The sequence below is a fragment of the Seriola dumerili genome, unplaced genomic scaffold, assembly GCF_002260705.1.
Source record: "Seriola dumerili isolate Sdu_G_001 unplaced genomic scaffold, Sdu_1.0 BDQW01000319.1, whole genome shotgun sequence".
NCBI lineage: Eukaryota > Metazoa > Chordata > Actinopteri > Carangiformes > Carangidae > Seriola > Seriola dumerili.
Genome location: NW_019174574.1, coordinates 3,210,693 through 3,227,863, shown reverse-complemented (window position 1 = coordinate 3,227,863; position 17,171 = coordinate 3,210,693). Strand labels below are relative to the sequence as shown.

The following is a 17,171-nucleotide window of genomic DNA, read 5'->3' as shown; positions in this document are numbered from 1 at the left end:
ATAATCCATAATTCATTTGTAATTTAAAAACACGTACGTAAATCTGTTGTTTCATTTTAAAACCAAAACAGAAAAAACGTTTTTGGTGTCAGACTCAAAAAAATGAAAAACCAATCAAAATGGTCTTTCGTCATTATTTTGTTTGGAACCGAAAACCGATTCACACAGTTTTATTTGATTTTTAATTCTAAACCAAGAACGAAATCACGTGGTCGGTTCGCCAGAAAACCAAATTCAAACAATGGTCCAATTTTGGTTTTTGCAAATTCATTTTTTCATTTCTCATTTCTCATTTGGCAGACAGTAGATGAGACAGGAGGAGGAAGTGAAGTGTAAAAAAGTCAAAATATCATCTAAGAGGACATAAAAGTGAAACATCAAGCAAACACAGGATCTATCACAGGGTAACTGTAAGCTGAGGTTTTAGAGTTAGAGATTTAAGAAATAAACCATAATCACTTCTCTGCTGCTCTCCTCGGTCTGCCTCGTGTCGGCAGCAGACTACGTCCTCCAGCTGAGGTGTTCCCAGGCCAGATGGGATATATAATCCCTCCTGTGTGTTCTGGTTCTGTCCCTCCTCCCAGTCCTCCAGAGAACCTCTAGAGGCAGGTGTCCAGGCGGTATCCATAGATGCCTGGACCACCTCACATGATCTGACCACCTTGGAGATACCTGAGCTCTTCACCATGTCTCTAGAGTTGAGCCCAGACTACAAAATATTTCCTGTGTGGGTAGTTTCAGTCATCCAGGCTGCAGGACACCAGCAAGATATAAGTCAGAGGCAGCTGGTTTGATGTGTGTTTCTACACGTCGCTGCTGTCGTGAAGGTGAGGTGAAGGTCCGGTCTCACCTGGCTAACTGTGTTAACATAACCTAATCTGTAAGAAGGTGATTGGTAGCACTAGTGCTATCTCAACTCCCCCTCCACCAGTCACATGACCCTGGTCTTGTCTGACATAGTAGTCCCTCAGGGTCTCCTGATGCTGCTGTTTTGGCGCTTCTTCTCTGGAGCTCTTATTTTGACAGGCATCTTAAGATGCACAAAGCAGGAAGAGGCGGAGTTAGGTGAACTTTTAACTTGTTCAATTTAGTTTTTTTTTATTACTAAAAATATGTTCAAACTGTTGATGGATGACGATTTTAAGGATTTGTAAGCTGACAGAAAATGAACCAGCAACTGTTTTAGAGGCCTCTCATTATTTCAGCTTTTAATAATAATAATAATAATAATAAAAATAATGAAACCTCAAGTCATTCAGACTTTTCTGCTTTTCATCATTGGGATTTAACTGTTGGTTGAACAGAACAAATCATTCCTCAGACTCTGGGTACTTAAACTTTTTCATTTTCTCACATTTTCTAAATGAATGCATGAACATGATCATTTTTATCCAGATATAAAGAACGTGTTGATACTGGGTTAATACCAGGTGGAAATGGATCTAAACCGTGACCAGGCACAAAAAATATTGACCTGGACCTTAGATTGCACCTCTGCAGTAAAGGAAAAACATCCAAATCATAAGTTTGATCCGTGTAACAAAGATCATGATGGAAGTCAGAATCCTTCATGCAGTCAGTTCAGACTCTCTGCAGCCTCCTGAGACGCTGCAGAAAGACTCGTCATCTCAACTGTCCTCATCGTCTAATGGCACAGATATTAAATGACAACGTCTTTAAATCTTATGAATATGAGGCCAGGCAGTCACGGCCAATACACATCAGTCTGCGGAACATCCTGTTAGCGTTATGAGCTCTCTGCTGCTGCTGCCGTCTGCTCCTCACCTCCATTATATGGCCGAGATGGGCCGGCTTCCCAGGCCCAAATTAAAAGAAGAGGAACAGAGTCCTTGAAGATGAGGCTTCGTCGATGGAAATTAGCCTAAGTGTTGTCATTAATATTTCCCGGCGTGGGCTAATGTCTGCATCATAATGTTAAGAACAGGATACCCCCTCAGTATCTGCTGAGGGAGGCTCTTTGGGGAGTTGGAGAAAACCATTATGTGTTCAGAGATAACGGCTAATTTTCAAAGTAAGTCAAGTTTTAGATTTAGTGCGAGCTGCAGTTTTTCAGTTCAGACGAGCTGAAGACGAACGGATCAAAGTCTCTGGATCCTGCAGTTTCACTGAGTTACCTGTCGCACAGGTTAGAGCTGTCCAAGAAATATAGAGAGCAAGATCCACTGGACTGATGAAGTTGGATTAGTGTGTTTTTATTTAATCTTTTTGACTTTTCCCCCCCAAAGCTCTCAAAGTGAAGAAGAAAGCCTTTTTTGACATGGCATAATGAACATGTTGAAGCTGTTTGATCCATTAATACCAGACAGTCAGGTGACAGCAGGTTAATCTCTGCTCAGTGCTCACACTGACTGTTTCAAGTAGAGTCCAACTAATAAATGTCACCAGGCTAAAATATCAGTTGATATTAGCTCATAACTCATAGACCATTTGTATGTATTGATCGGTGTTGGCTGATCAGTACCAGGAAATATTAGTAGCAAAGAAACAGTTTGTTTGTTGTTATTGATCTCGTCCATCAGAGGGCGCTGTAAGACACAACATAGCCACTGTTCTTTAAGAGGCACATCAGAAATAATAAGCTTTTAATAATAACAAGCTTTATTTATATAGCACCTTTCAAAACACAGTGACAAAGTGCTTTACAAGACAAGATAACATTGAGGACAAACAATAAAAATAAATGATTAAAAAAACAGTTTAAAGGTTTTACAACATTAAGGAGGAGATAAAAGAGAAAAGTGTGACAATGAGGTTCAGTAAAAATGAGATAAAACTGTATAAAATGATAAAATGATTTGATGAAATAAGCAGGAGAATAATAAAAGATAAGAAGTTTGAAGTAGATTCAGACCCTCAGCCCTGAGAAAGTACACCTATAAAAATGTGTCTTTAAGAGGGATTTCAAAGAGGCTAAAGAGCTCACCAGTCTGATCTCCTCAGGGAGGTTGGTCCAGAGAGCGGGGGCCTGAACAGAGAAGACTCAGTCACCCTTAGTCTTCAGCCGATATAGAATAAAATGTTCACGTTATGTGTGTGTTTAAAAAATGAGCATTGGCTGATAAAGTGTCATTGATCACAGATGAATAAGTAAAATCACAAAGTAGAAAAACTTTCAAATTAAGCAATCCTCATTTCTAATAAAAAAAAAAGAAAGAAAAAGAGATTTAAAATAAGAATATGTTCAAGTTTCACATACAGAACATAATAAAAGATAAAATGCAAAAAAATATTTCTAACGATTTTTTCTTTAGTTTTCTGAACAAATGAATAGAAGGAGTTTATTTTGACAGTCATGGGGAACAAGTTGCCTTTTCTCATGAGGAAGAAAATCTGAAACAGTTTTCAAAACGTCAAATTCTACAGATACTTTCTTCTAAAAAGACAAATATTTTTAATCCTGTAAAACTTTATTCATATCTTCAGTCGAGTCAAAGTCAAACAAAAGAGAATAAGTGAACATGGTCATCAGGAAGATAGGAATACTCTGTACCATTAGTGTGAACTTTATTGTTGTGACCTCCGTCGTCTCACTCTTACTCGTTACTCACTCGTTAATGCTGTTGTACCGTTTTTTGTGTGTCTCAGGGTTTCGGTGACGGCTCCATCCTGCCTGAAGACCTTCAACACAAAGAAGACGAGGAGGAGGAGGAGGAGGAGGAGGAGGAGCCGGAGCTGATACTGGATGGAGGTCTGCCACGCTACACCACCTTCTCTCTGACCTCTGACCTCCTGCCTGTAGAGGAGGGCAGGGAGATGGCTGTGGACGAGGAGGAGGAGGAGGAGGAGAAGGTGAAGATAGAGGAGAGAGAAGAGGAGAGAAAGGGCTCTCTCCCCAGGAAACCTCCTCCCTCGTGGGAGGAGTGGAAGCTCGCCTCCTCCAGCCGGGGAGGACCAGAGGAGGTGAGAGTTCAAGGCTCAGTGAGGAGACAGTGGAGGAAGATTGGTGTGATCCAACTCTGTCATGTCAGGTCATACAGCGTAGTTTATAATGTTGTACGTTTACAGAAGCAGTTACCCTGACTGTGCAGAGTCTCACATTTCATCATGATCATGTAGTTTTTCACCTTCCTAAAGAAAATATCTGATTTGATTATAATAATAGAGAATATGTTGCTCAAGAACCGTGATCTCAGTTCTGATTAAAACAAACCATGATTCACATTTCACCTGTAACTGTGCAGCTTCATCTAGAACCTGTTAAATCAGGATTCACTAACCAACAAAAGGCTTCCAGTATCTCAGAGGCTTTTACTGTGAAACATCTGCAGGAAGTGATGAAATGACGTCACCTGGTCAGCGATTGAGTGTGAGAGGCTGCAAGAGCTCAAAATGGCTTAAAGATGAATGAGACACTTACATATCATGACATATCATGTAAAACATGTTTGATATAATTGTGGGTTTGGGACCTCTGAATTTATAGTATTTATTCCTTCTCTTCACTTCCTGTTTCTAAACAAAATAATAATGTTGGATCAGATCTGATGAACGCAGATTTTGAATTTATCACCCTGTCATCGCAGGACAGATAACTACACACAGTTCTGGCTCTGACTCACCAGTGATCTCTGTGTTTATACTGTCACCTACTGTCGTTAGCGTTAGCTCCTCTCCTGCTTGTTTGTTAACCTTTATTCTTCTATCTTATTATTTCTTCTGTTTTAAGGCCGTTGTTCACTGTTATTTACGCTTCCGCTCCGTTAACCTTGGTAACCCCGTGTTTAATATCATAACGCTATGAACTTTGTAATTCCTTCCGGCGAAGTCTACAGAAATGTGGACTTATGGAAAGTGTGCATAAAGGACTCAGAATGTCTGTTAGAGAGCCCTCATGCCCTCGATGGTGTGACAGTGGGACAGAATTTAAACCTTCAGGGACTTACTGTGAGTCTGTGAGGGGGGACATTGGGATTGGGGCAGTGAATGAGAACAGTGTGTTATTGTGTTAATGCTGAATTCATCATGTCAGACATCATAGTGCAGATGTTTTTACATGTTCTTCATCTGAGACCTGACAACATCTATAATCATCCTTTGGCTTTTTAGCACATTTTGTTGGAAGTGGAAATGTTCAGTTCTTGAGTAGTGTCAGTAAGTGTCATTGTGTTTACTATTGGTATTTGTGATTTTTAGTCACTGTTTGACTGATTTCTCCTTTCAGAGCTGGAGAAGAGAGAAGCAGGAGGAGCTGCAGAGACCAGACCTGCAGAGACCAGACCTGCAGGAACCAGACCTGCAGGGACCAGACCTGCAGGGACCAGACCTGCAGGGACCAGACCTGCAGGGACCAGACCATGAGGGCGTCGTGTCTGTAGGAAACATGATCCTGGGTGAGAGAGAGAATCTGAATCCTCATCATCACTGTGTGAAATAAATCACTTCCCACTGAGAGATGAGGAGAGGGAGGAGCTGGATGAAGGTGATAATGTCGATACATTATGAGACATGTATCGCTGCATCTGGTTAATAACAATTTATTAATAACAAAAACCAACAACAGAGTTTAAATAGAGTTAAATAGAGTGGGCTTTTACATGCAAAGACAGAACCATCACTTGAGTTGATTTATTGATTCACACATTATCTGTGGTAAATATTGCAAACACAAGGTCTGCCTACTTAGCTGGCCCCCGAGTTTTCACCCGTATACCATGGCCTTCCTCAATGACCCAAGTCCTGTGCTTAGGTCACCAGTTCAGTTAACGGAATGAAGCTCTGGTGTAAGCTTCAGTAACAAAGTCTCTCATTTTACAAACAAACTTTTTTGTTCTTATGATCACAACAAATTTATGAAGATGTCAACATAACAGATCACAACAACAGTTAATCAATTCAGTTATTTACTGATCACAGAAAAGTACTAATTATTTGTCATAGAAAAATTATATTTTGTCAGATTATCATATTGATTACATATATCTTGTGATCAGAGAAACAAAATATGTCTGTTCGCCATTATATATAATTATATGACTGTAGTCTTCCATCACCTTGAAACCTGTTTTGTTTTAGAAACAAGATTCAACAAGTTGAAAACAGCTTCAGGGCAGCACACACATATTAAAACACACACCTATTTTCTGTGTTAACTCACACACCTGCTGTGACAGTGACTCTCCACAAGTGTCCTGCACTGATGTACACCGACGCTCTGGAGGACATTCACTCGTACGATTGGCACGTTCAGGCTCCTGTGTCCTGACTTCTGTCTGTATGGTGACTGTTAGGCGTGCGTATGGCCTGTTCACAGTGTGTGTGTATGGCCTGTTCACAGTGTGTGTGTATGGCATGTGAGCCACCAGCATTACATTAGTTGCTTCTACCCAGAGAGACCAGTGTGTTGTTGCTCTTCGAAGATAAAAGTGAAATGATGCAGCAAGGGTGTAACGATACGTGTGTGATACTGAAGTCCTGCTGACGTGACTTTACTAACTTATTTTGTTTGTGTGTGTGTGTGTGTGTGTGTGTGTGTGTGTGTGTGTGTGTGTGTGTGTGTTTGCGTGCAGCTCTTCAAGACTCAAGAGACAGTGAAGCAGACTCTGAGCTCACTCTGACAGACACCGACACAGAGTCAGTATCTAGCCTTTATTTCTTCTTCATCCCTCTCTCTCCTCCTCTCCGTCTCCTTCTCTGTCTTGTGTCACCCTCTGCTGGTTAAATATGTGGTAACAGCTGATGATCTCTAGTGTGTTAACAAGGTGTTGTTCCACTTCTACAACATATCGCTTGAGATCTCCCATCAACGCCACAGCGTATGATTCATATACTCAACAAAACATTCAGTGTCCTGAACGTCCTCCTTCAACAAAGCTCTTATACCTTCACATGATTTCAGTTATTATTTAATAAAACAATAAATGACACATTCCTGTTTTCTGTTTGCTACAGAGAGCTTCCCTACTTTATTGACAGCTACAGTCTGGTTACTGACAGGCACTTTCTCTAAGGTCTTTAATTCTTCACAAGTAGCTTCACAGGTGAAGCAACCTGCAATCCAGTTTGTTCTTCGCCCCATTTACACACATGAGCGGGGCAAAATATTAGAAACACCTCTCACCTCCAGTACAACACTACGAGCCAGCACAACCTTCACTTTTCTGACAGTGTCAACATGAACTTAACATTTTAAAACTTTAAATCCTGTCTGAGCTGTCGTATTGGGTTGTACAGGTGTACCTAATAATATGGCCACTGATTCAGGCATGGTAGGTGTCCCTGAGAGCCACCTGAGAGAGATCAGTGAAACGTCCTTGATGAAAAATGTTTTTTTTTTTCGTTCCCATGGAGGTCTGTCAGAATGATTGACATTGGGATGAGGAAGAGGCGGAGTCAGGGAGGAGCCTCTCAACTAATCAGAGGAGGCCACAGGTAGGAGACCTGCTCCACCTCCAGCTCGTTAAAACAAACCACTGCAGAAACCTGAGGCTAACTCTGTGTGTGTGTGTGTGTGTGTGTGTGTGTGTGTGTGTGTGTGTGTGTGTGTGTGTGCGTGCGTGCGTGCGTGCGTGCGTGCGTGCGTGCGTGCGTGCGTGCGTGCGTGCGTGTGTGTGTGTTCACAGCAATCTCCCTGAAAGAGAGGAGGGGGAGGGAGAGGAAACTCCTGTCTTCAGTCACTGGGGACCCCCCCGCAGGTAACACAAACACATCATGTGTTCACTCTGATTCACAAGCTTCAGGAGTTGGGGTGGGGGGAAGCAGTAAGGATGGGAGCAGTCAAACAAAGCCTCCTAGTCCTCCCCCAGATTTGCTCAGTTTTTCCAGAGAAGCTGTCTTTTTACACTCAGGTGGTTTCAGACTCCCAAAGCTTCAGCGCCATTTTGAACCTTGGAACAAAATTCACAACTGAGTTTAGGGGAATTTTTTGGCCCTGTTCAGATCTGGTATCTGGCATTAACATCCGTCTCAGGTGATCCGATCACCAGTGGTCAGCTCTAAGTTCAGGTGTGAACGCACCCATGACGCATTGAGGATGTATTTGAGATCTGATCACACATTCAGAGGTGGTCTGGACCACATGTGTCCACATTCTTTTAGTAGTGTGAACCTGAACACATCCTGGCCACACTGAAGGACCGCCTACTCTACTGATGTCCTCCAAGGCTACGTCCACACCACTACATATTTTGTATTTTTGCAACTAATCAACTGCAGAGTAGACAATCTGCTTCCTGTTTGCACTGGCTCGCTCATGCTCAGTGTACGTGATTGCTCATGTGTTTTCAATGTGTTTTCTGGTGTTGTAGTCTGAACAGAGATCCATTAGTGGTTACATGTGCCTTTGTGAGCAGACCATGTAGGGTGTATAGGGGCAGTAAACGTCTTTCTGCCCCAAAGGGTGGAGGTGTGGGCTGAGGAGGATCAGTCTCTGGGCCTGAGCATCGTGGGAGGTCGTCATGTCATCAAGCGTCTGAGGAACGGAGAGGAACTGAAGGGAATCTTCATCAAGCAGGTTTTACCACACAGTCCTGCTGCCAAGACCCAGTGCCTGAAGACCGGAGACAAGATTCTGGAGGTGGGGCTGGGACTAATACCTGGATCTCTAGATATAGTTCATCTTACAGCTACAAAACATGCAAATGTCTTTCAGTTTTATGGCTGTGATTGGTGCTGTGGTGTTCCCTGTTCCAGGCGACAAGTAGAAGCACAGATCTAGATTCTGTGTTTTTAGGTGCAGAAACTCCTTTTTACCCAGAACATCTTTTTTCATCATCGTTTTTTATATTGAACAAAGGCAGCAGCTCAGCTAGACAACTGCAGCGAGTTTGAAAATGACTCAGCAAAACAACATCCACAGCCATATTGTCTTAGTTTTCACACATGGGACTGAAACAGTGGATTTTAAAACATAAAAAACAGCAGGTGACCTCTGCTCACCACCTAAGACAGGACATGAGGTATTTGCCTGTATGTCTTGACATTGTCTGGTGTGGGTGTTTGTGTGTTTGTTCGTGCAGGTGTCAGGTGTCGACCTGCGAGCTGCCAGTCATGAGGAGGCAGTCGGTGCCATTAAATCAGCTCCGAGCCCCGTCGTCTTCATCGTACAGAGTCTGTCTGCTACACCTCGGGTACTAACACTCAGTCTGAACACAGACATGAAACACACGTTAATATGATTCAGTGTCACCTCCACTTCCTGAGCATATCATCATCTGTGTCTCAATTCTCATATCTCCACACTCACACTTGCTGTTTGGAGTGTGTGTGTGTTCACATTGACAAGTACAGCAACGTGCAGTGCACTATGAGCGCCTGGATGATGCATTCATTCATTAAAAACAAATATATGTTTTTACTGATTTTTCAAAAAACCTTGTGATTGCATTGAAGCAACAGACATTAACAAGAGTAGAAATGAAAATCAAGTGAATGAAACGAGACGGAACATCTCGGCTCACAGACTCATTCCAGGTGAGAGAGTCAGGATTCACACAAAAGTAAAGATAACACAGCTCATAGACAGGTGTCACTCATATCTCCACTACACCAACACTCAGGTGAAAATAGCAGAGATATCTAAACCAATATATGACATAAGAGTCTCCAATATTCTGCAAAATACATTGTCTTTGCAATATAACATGCATGTCAAATAATTCAAAGATACATATTCAAGTACTTTATTTGTTATCCAGTTCAACAGAATGCATATTCTTGCACAAAATGTTGCATTCTGTAGACCTTCCTTTTATATCTATCAGCAATAGAGGTGTTTGATATCCCAGGTAAGCACAGTGGGTCGCACTCTGTAGTATTAGACAGGATTTTATTAATTTCACTCCATATAGTCTGCCAAAATTGCTGTTCTTTCCTGTAAGACCACAGGCAGTGACTGAGACTGCCTGTCTCTATTTTGCATTCGGGACATTAAACTTTTGGCGTTTGGAGGGGGACATGTGCCTCCATTAATTTTTACATCAAATGAGCAAAGAGGCTGGTGGTTATTTTGGCGGGAAACTGTACAGGTCACATGTTGCGTCAGTGTTTGATTTGAGACATCACTCCAATCTGAGACACAGTGGTTATCTCTGATGTCCCTCCAAAATAAAGCTCCAGAAATCCACTTATAAAACCAGAGAAACAGAGTCTGCAGAACTTCCTTCTGTTTTTAAGTTCCCTTCAGTATCACAGTGATCCAGTGACAGTTGTCTGAACATCATGGTACACTGCAGACAGCAGCTGATGGAGCTGCTGTTAATGAGACAGTCTGACTACATAGAAACAGATACAGGCTGAAAAATGGTGCTGATCTGTAGCTACATTACAACAGACTTTTACAGGGTCATTCTCTCCTGACTTAGATTTGGTTTTTACTATCACGTTCCAAAACAGGCCTGTATGTCTCTGTTATCATGTTTCCATCAGATCAGAACGTTTTGACTTTTGACATTTTCACACAAAAGTCAAATTTCACACTGAGCAGAGGGAAAAAACACTGTGGCTGTAGTCATTACTGACAATGACTCACATTCACTGTGGATGTGATCAGAATCTCTGACCAGCTGAACAGAGTGTAACACATACCGATTACACAGTACAAGCCCATAATGTAAATGTAGTACATACTTAAGTCTGTCTGTCTGTGTGTGTGTATGTGTGTGTGTGTGTGTGTGTGTGTGTGTGTGTGTGTGTGTCTGTCTCAGCCTGTGTCTGTAACAGCTCCCAGCTACAGCAGACACAAAGCAAAGAGGACAACGTCTCCGGTAAGAACAGAGACCTAGTATTTTATCACATGAACGAGGTGGAGAGACACCGATTATTTATTCTACTGTTATAGATGTAAACCTTCACGACTCTGGAAAGATAAATATAGCATCTCTCTCATCCTCTTTTATTTTGAAGTCTAGTCTCAGTGACATCGGACTGTGAGTCCTGTAGAGTCCAGCAGAGGGCAGCACAACCTCAGCAGAGTGCTCACCACTGTCGCCTCAGTGCAGACTGTGACCAAGGTTTTTTGGTTTGTTTGTTTCCTTCTCTGCAGAAAACAGGAGTAACAACACCCCCACTGAGACAGCCCCCACCCTACAGACCCCCCAGCCAGACAGGGCCTGAGCTGAACTCTGACCTGGAGCAGGCCAAAGGTCAGTAACGCACACACTGGTACACGTACAGCTGTACTGTGGCTCTGCAGCAGCTTCACCCTCTGATTCTGTCTTCAGGCTGCGTCCACAGACAGACAGCAGCAGTGAAAACAAACTAAAAGCATGAGGCTGAAACTATCCACCCGCCAGTCAAACAGACACAGAAGAAAAAACAATACAACACTCCTGCAGCCACATGACTTCTCTGCTCTGTTTGAGTCTTGTGTTTATTAAAGATGCAGGTGCTGACAGAACATAGATCTCATAGATTTTTGGTCTCAGGACAGTAGTTTCAGTTTTCAGCCTGAACCAGATCAGGTTTCTATGAAAGGTCAACATTTGAATCTTAAGGACGTAGTTGACAACTGTTGTGGAACCACAGCAAACTACTTCCAGTGGAAAGTAGCTAAAGCTGCGGGAAGTGGCTAAATGTTGCTATATGATGTAATACCATAATTAGCATATTCATGATGTCATTGTGTGGTTTTATCATCCAGCTTAACATGTTAACCAGCAGAGAGATCATCACCTGTTCAACTGGGTGAGCAGGCAACTTTATTTGTATAGCACAAATGACACAGAGGCAGTTCAGAGTGATTCACAAAAGCAAAAAAAGTGTTAGAACATAGTAAGAAATAAAAATGAATAAAATGAGACATAAAAAGCAGATAAAAGGAAATAAAATGCAAGTAGACAAAGATAATAGTGGACCAGAAGTACAGTTTAAATGCTGCTATACATTGTAAGTTGCCCCAAATACAACAAAGGGAGCAAAAGTGCAACAGAGAAAAGTGCCTTGAATTAATGTATGTTATTATTTGGTGCTATACAAATAAAATGGAATAGAATAAATAATTGAATTGAGTAGAGAAACTAATCAATCTAAAGCACAGGAAACAGGTGGAAGAGGAAAGATAGTGATCTGAATATTCAGTAAGAGTTTAGTGCTGCTGTCTTATAACTGAGGATCTCTGGTTCACCTACATGCTGCTTCATTGTTGTTGACTCTGTCAGTGGAAGAGCTTCTCCTCTTTATCTTCATGTGATTCTTCTGACTCCAAATAAACTGAAAGTGTGTGTGTGTGTTTGTGTGTGTGTGTGTGTGTGTGTGGGTGTGTGTGTGTGTGTGTGTGTGTTGGTTCAGAGCGGGTGTGTGTGTGTGTGTGTGTGTGTTGGTTCAGAGCGGGTGTGTGTGTGTGTGTGTGTGTGTTGGTTCAGAGCGGGTGTGTGTGTGTGTGTGTGTGTGTTGGTTCAGAGTTGACTAATGCAGATTCAGACAGACTGAACGTGACCATCTGCCATATTGGAAGAGAGAGAGAGAGAGAGGTTTGTTTGTTGGCTAGTAAACACACACAAGCTGTTTTCTTGTGTGTTCTTGTGTGTGTGTGTGTGTGTGTGTGTGTGTGTGTGTGTGTGTGTGTGTGTGTGTGTGTGTGTGTGTGTGTTCTGCCAAATAGCAGTGACTGTAATCAGTGTCAGCATTTCAGCTCTGTCCTATCTCACTCACTCTTTGGCTGCGTTTACACCATAAAACCTGAAAACTTCAGCTCTGAAGTGAGATAATCAGAAAATGATCCAAATCATTTTAATATTAGTTTTAAATCTGTCTTTTCTAGTACATCTACTGGTTCATTTGGTAACATTATTTTACAGGTCCTGTATTTTCCAGCTAATTTCTTCAAAACTTTCTTTGTAATTTTCCCTAAAAATAAGCTCTAAATTCTGTAAAATACTGAAAACACTTTAATCCTTTCATGTGAAAAATGAGAAAATGTGAGAGGATTGAAGCTGCAGTGTTTTAAACCACGTCTCTGTCTCTCCCTCATTTTCTTTCCCTCATTTGTATGAGCAGGTTGTGTCTGTTTAATTCAAATCACTTGATCAATTTGAGTGTTAAACAGCCATGACAGCAGCTTCCTGTGAGCGTGAGCGTGTGCGTGCGTGCGTGTGTGTGTGCGTGCGTGTGTGTGTGTGTGTGTGTGTGCGTGTGTGTGTGTGTGCGCGTGTGTGTTTTAACTAAATCTTAAAGCTCTCTTACAGATGACTTGGTCCAAAGAAAGTCAGTCTAGTACTGGTGTTGTCATAAACCATGTTTAGAGGTTTCGGTCATGTAGAGGCAGTCACGATGTCACAGGACAGGGGTTAGCTTTAGCATCAGCTCTGGTTTTAATAATAATAACTAAGAAGCTACAGCTCAGTAGCCTTTAAGTACTTCAGAGTGTCTCAGTTTATCTCAGAGTTTCTCAAAGTATCTCTCAGTATCTCAGTGTAGCCTGTTGCATCTTAAGTGTCCACATTACCTCAGTTTATGTCAAACTATCTTGGAGTATGTCAGACCATCTCAGTTTATCTCAAGGTTTGTCAGTTTATCTCAGTATCTTATTGCATCTCATTGTATCTACAAGCGTCTCAGTTTTATTTCAGAGTATCTCAGTTTTTATTCCTCTGCGCCAGCGACAGTCAGAGCCGCCATATTGTTTTCAGGTTGTCCGAATTTCTTCAAATTTGGCACAAATGTCCACTTGGCTCAAGGATGAACTGATTAGATTTTGAGGATCAAAAATCAAAGGTCAAGGGCGTGGTGACCTCTCAAATCACAATTTTGGCCTTGTGAATGTTATATCTCCGTAAAACCTTTAGGGAACTTTGGTACAAACGTTGACTGGGACTCGAGCATGAATTGATCCAATTTTGGTCTTCAAAGGTCAAGGTCACAATGACTTCAGAACACTTTTTAGCCATTACTCAAGACTTCACAGCAATTATGACAAACTTTCACAAGAATGGTTCATATTTCATATGATTCTAGATAAACAGGGATGTAACCTGAAACTAGTCTGAGTGGAGGAGGCACACAACCACGAGGCGGTGATTCTCATTGTCAGAATGTTGGTGTATCTCAGTTATGTATTTCAGTATCTTCTTTTTTTTTTGTTTGTTTTGTTATTACATCTGTTAGTAGTTTATTTCAGATTATGGTCGTTTATGTTGAAGTATCTCATTGCATCTCATTGTATCTGCAAGTATCTCTGTTTATTTCAGTTTTATCTCAGGGCATCTCAGTATCTAAGTACATCTCTTCATATCTGTGTTCGTATCAGAGTATCTCAGAGTATTTCTATTCATCTTTGATTATCTAAGTTTTTCCCAAAGTATCTCAGAATATCTCAGTATTTTGTTGCATCTCAGTGTATCTACAAGTATCTTAGTTTATTTTAAGAGTATGTCAGTTTATCCCATAGTATCTCACTGTATCTATCTATCTCTGTTTGTCTCAGGGTATCTCAGTTTATGTCCATGTATCTGAGAGTGCCTCAGTGTGTCTCAGAGTGTTTCATATATCTCAGCTTATCTTGATGTATGTGTGTGTGTTGCTGTTGTGCTCTAAGCTAGCAGACAGGCTGGTGCAGGCCAGTGTTAATGTGTGTGTTTCTGTCTTTGCAGGCCTTGTTTGAACCAGCAGTCCCTCCGTCCTGTCCATAGGCCTGTTACAGCACAGAGTGGAGGATTACTTTTTATCATTCTTTTTTATTCCTTTCGCTTCTCTTTGGTCCGTCTGTCTCTGGGTTTTGGGCTTTTCTTTCTGCCTCTGCCTCCCTCTGGTCTGGGTGCGTTTGGTTTGGTATGTTTGAAGCAGGCGAATGGGGCGGTGAGGGATCCCTTTTGTTTTTCCAGGCTGCTGGTTGGAGATTTTAGCTGTTTATTTGCTTCTGGTCTTACTGGGATCTGGTGTTTTAGAGGTGGGATCTGAGCCGCTCTCTCCTGGTCGGGTCGTTTTTATCTGAGATATTTTGTTCCTCTGAGCTGGATTTGTTTTACATCTGTTTTAACATCTGTCCTGTTAAAGCTGAACCCTAACAAATTATTGGATGTAATGTGGATGTAGTTTTGAGGTGTTCTGATAGTACTCAGCTGTGCCAATTAATAATGAACTGATTTATTTATTTTTCATCTATTTTTTATCTTTATTTTAATTTCATCTTCTTTTCTTTGGAGGCTATAAAACAGAATCACATTTATAACAAGTAAAACACTATTTAGATGCAGAGTTTATGTGGAATAATATAACTTGGGAATCTTTTGGTGATTTAGGAATTTCTCCTTCATGTCTGTTCTTCATGCAGCAAAAGGAAAGTCTGCATTTAAGTCATTTTACTCATTTTACTGTCCAAATCCTAATTATTAACATTAATAAAAAACATATTATGTATCTACACTGAGCAGGTGAACCAGATTAGATCTTAATTGTATGTGAAGAGTATGTGAAGTCATTTCCACTGCAGAAAAAGGTTGACAAAGAAACATGACAAAAAAACCCAAATCACTGGGATATTGATTCACACAGTTCCACACTGTTAGGAAAGAAATGTGTTTGGTAATTTTATGGTAGAATTTTTACATCATATGATTCATATAATGACCTGTGACATCCATTAGACAGTCAGACTAATGGTTAAACTGTTTAAACTGGTTAAACCTGAATAAAACTTTCAGTTTAAATGAATAAATGTTGTGATCCATTCAGTCACAGCTGCAGCTGAAGTTTTTTTTCATTTGTTGTTTTAAACTGTTTGTAGAATCTGACTGTTCATTATAGATAAAGACACTATAAACGTGTCAGAATAAATATCATCACTTGTTTTTACTGAATAAAACTTCCTGTTAAAACCAACATAAACCAAAGTCTCCGGCAGATTCATTTTAGATGAACATTATACATCAGAACCCAGTCTGTGGTCTGGACCTGGGACGACTGGAGCCTGAACTCAGTGAACAGAGTAAAATCAGCCTCTTAGTCTTTAACAAATTGATTCTGTGTGTTCAGACTTTAACACTGATCATTTCACTGAGTCACAGCTGATTTAACACCAAACATAACATCATGTTTGGCATCGTTAGGGGTGGGGGGGGCATCTGTCCGGAGGCTTGAGCCAAAAGCACATTTTCATGGCTCATTGTTGTGTTTTCTGTCTGAGTGAGTCGATGGAAGAGAACAAACACAATTCTGAAACGTATGAGCCTCAAGTCGAGACAGTTTCTTTGAGCTCGTGGTTCCTGGTGGATCTGAAAGAGCGGTCGATGATAAATGAGTTGTGGTGATGGAGTCTCGGACCATCCTGCTTCCTCTTCTTCTTCTCTCTGCTTGTTGTCTCAGTTTTACTCCTGGTGAAAAATCACATTGGCTGCTGCCACAATAATAAATGATTCAATTCAATTCCAAATGCTGTTTCAGGTTTGTTTTTGTCAGAGCAGCAAATATTCAACATCTCTCTGGCCTGGAGACGCTGCTCAGCCTGTTAGTGAAGCTTAGGTTTTACTGTAGTTTCACCTCTGTCAATATCTATGTCAGGATGTGGCAGAAAGAACTTTCTATAAATCATTTTTCTGTTTACTGAATTTTCTTGTAAATGAAAAACTACAGTGCTGAAAGCAACAGGACGAAGGCGGACGTAGCGTCATGTTGATGTAGAGCCTCAAAACTTGGTATGTAGCAGGTCAGGGTGGGTGAAGTCAACAAAACGTACGACTTCTACACCAGACACCACTGGACCATTTACTGTTTTCTTGCACAGGTCTTCATGGGTCTGAAATGAAAATGAGGAAAACCTACCTGAACCAAACGTGCATGAGTTGAATTTCAAAAAAGAGAGACCCGATCTGAGGTGGGGGACCCAATACCGCCCATAGACCATTTTAAGTACAATGCTACAGCCAGGAGGTGGTTAGCTTAGCATAAAGACTGGAACCTACCAGCACCTCTAATGCTCAGTGTTCAACACTTTGTATATATGTTGTTTGTGTAATGTGAAGCAGGAGTGACTTCAGGAAGTCGCTGCACCTGGCCAAGAAATGGACCAGCACATAAAACCCCATGAGGTCAGAGGTCAAACAACATGGCAGCCCAGTCTGAGTACCAGGCCATAATAACATGCCGTTAGCCTATTATTATAGAAACTACAGCTTAGGTAGATTTCTTTTTGTGTCACAAGTTATTGATGTTATTATTCAATTAATATTAATATCCACCCTCTGGGGACCATGAATGTCTGAACCAAACTTTGTCAAACTTTG

The 17,171-nt window shown here is 41.2% G+C and overlaps 1 protein-coding gene across 1 annotated transcript in view; it reads left to right on the top strand.

Moving 5' to 3' along the window:
- Positions 1–17,171, top strand: part of patj (PATJ, crumbs cell polarity complex component) — a 120,968-nt gene that overhangs the window by 48,552 nt on the left and 55,245 nt on the right. The window contains exons 21-30 of the mRNA XM_022759034.1: positions 3,607–3,921; positions 5,183–5,216; positions 5,307–5,351; positions 6,537–6,591; positions 7,309–7,389; positions 7,581–7,652; positions 8,356–8,533; positions 8,976–9,086; positions 10,662–10,721; positions 11,000–11,099. Coding sequence (XP_022614755.1) covers positions 3,607–3,921; positions 5,183–5,216; positions 5,307–5,351; positions 6,537–6,591; positions 7,309–7,389; positions 7,581–7,652; positions 8,356–8,533; positions 8,976–9,086; positions 10,662–10,721; positions 11,000–11,099 — 1,051 coding nt within the window. The remainder of the gene's footprint in view (positions 1–3,606; positions 3,922–5,182; positions 5,217–5,306; positions 5,352–6,536; positions 6,592–7,308; positions 7,390–7,580; positions 7,653–8,355; positions 8,534–8,975; positions 9,087–10,661; positions 10,722–10,999; positions 11,100–17,171) is intronic.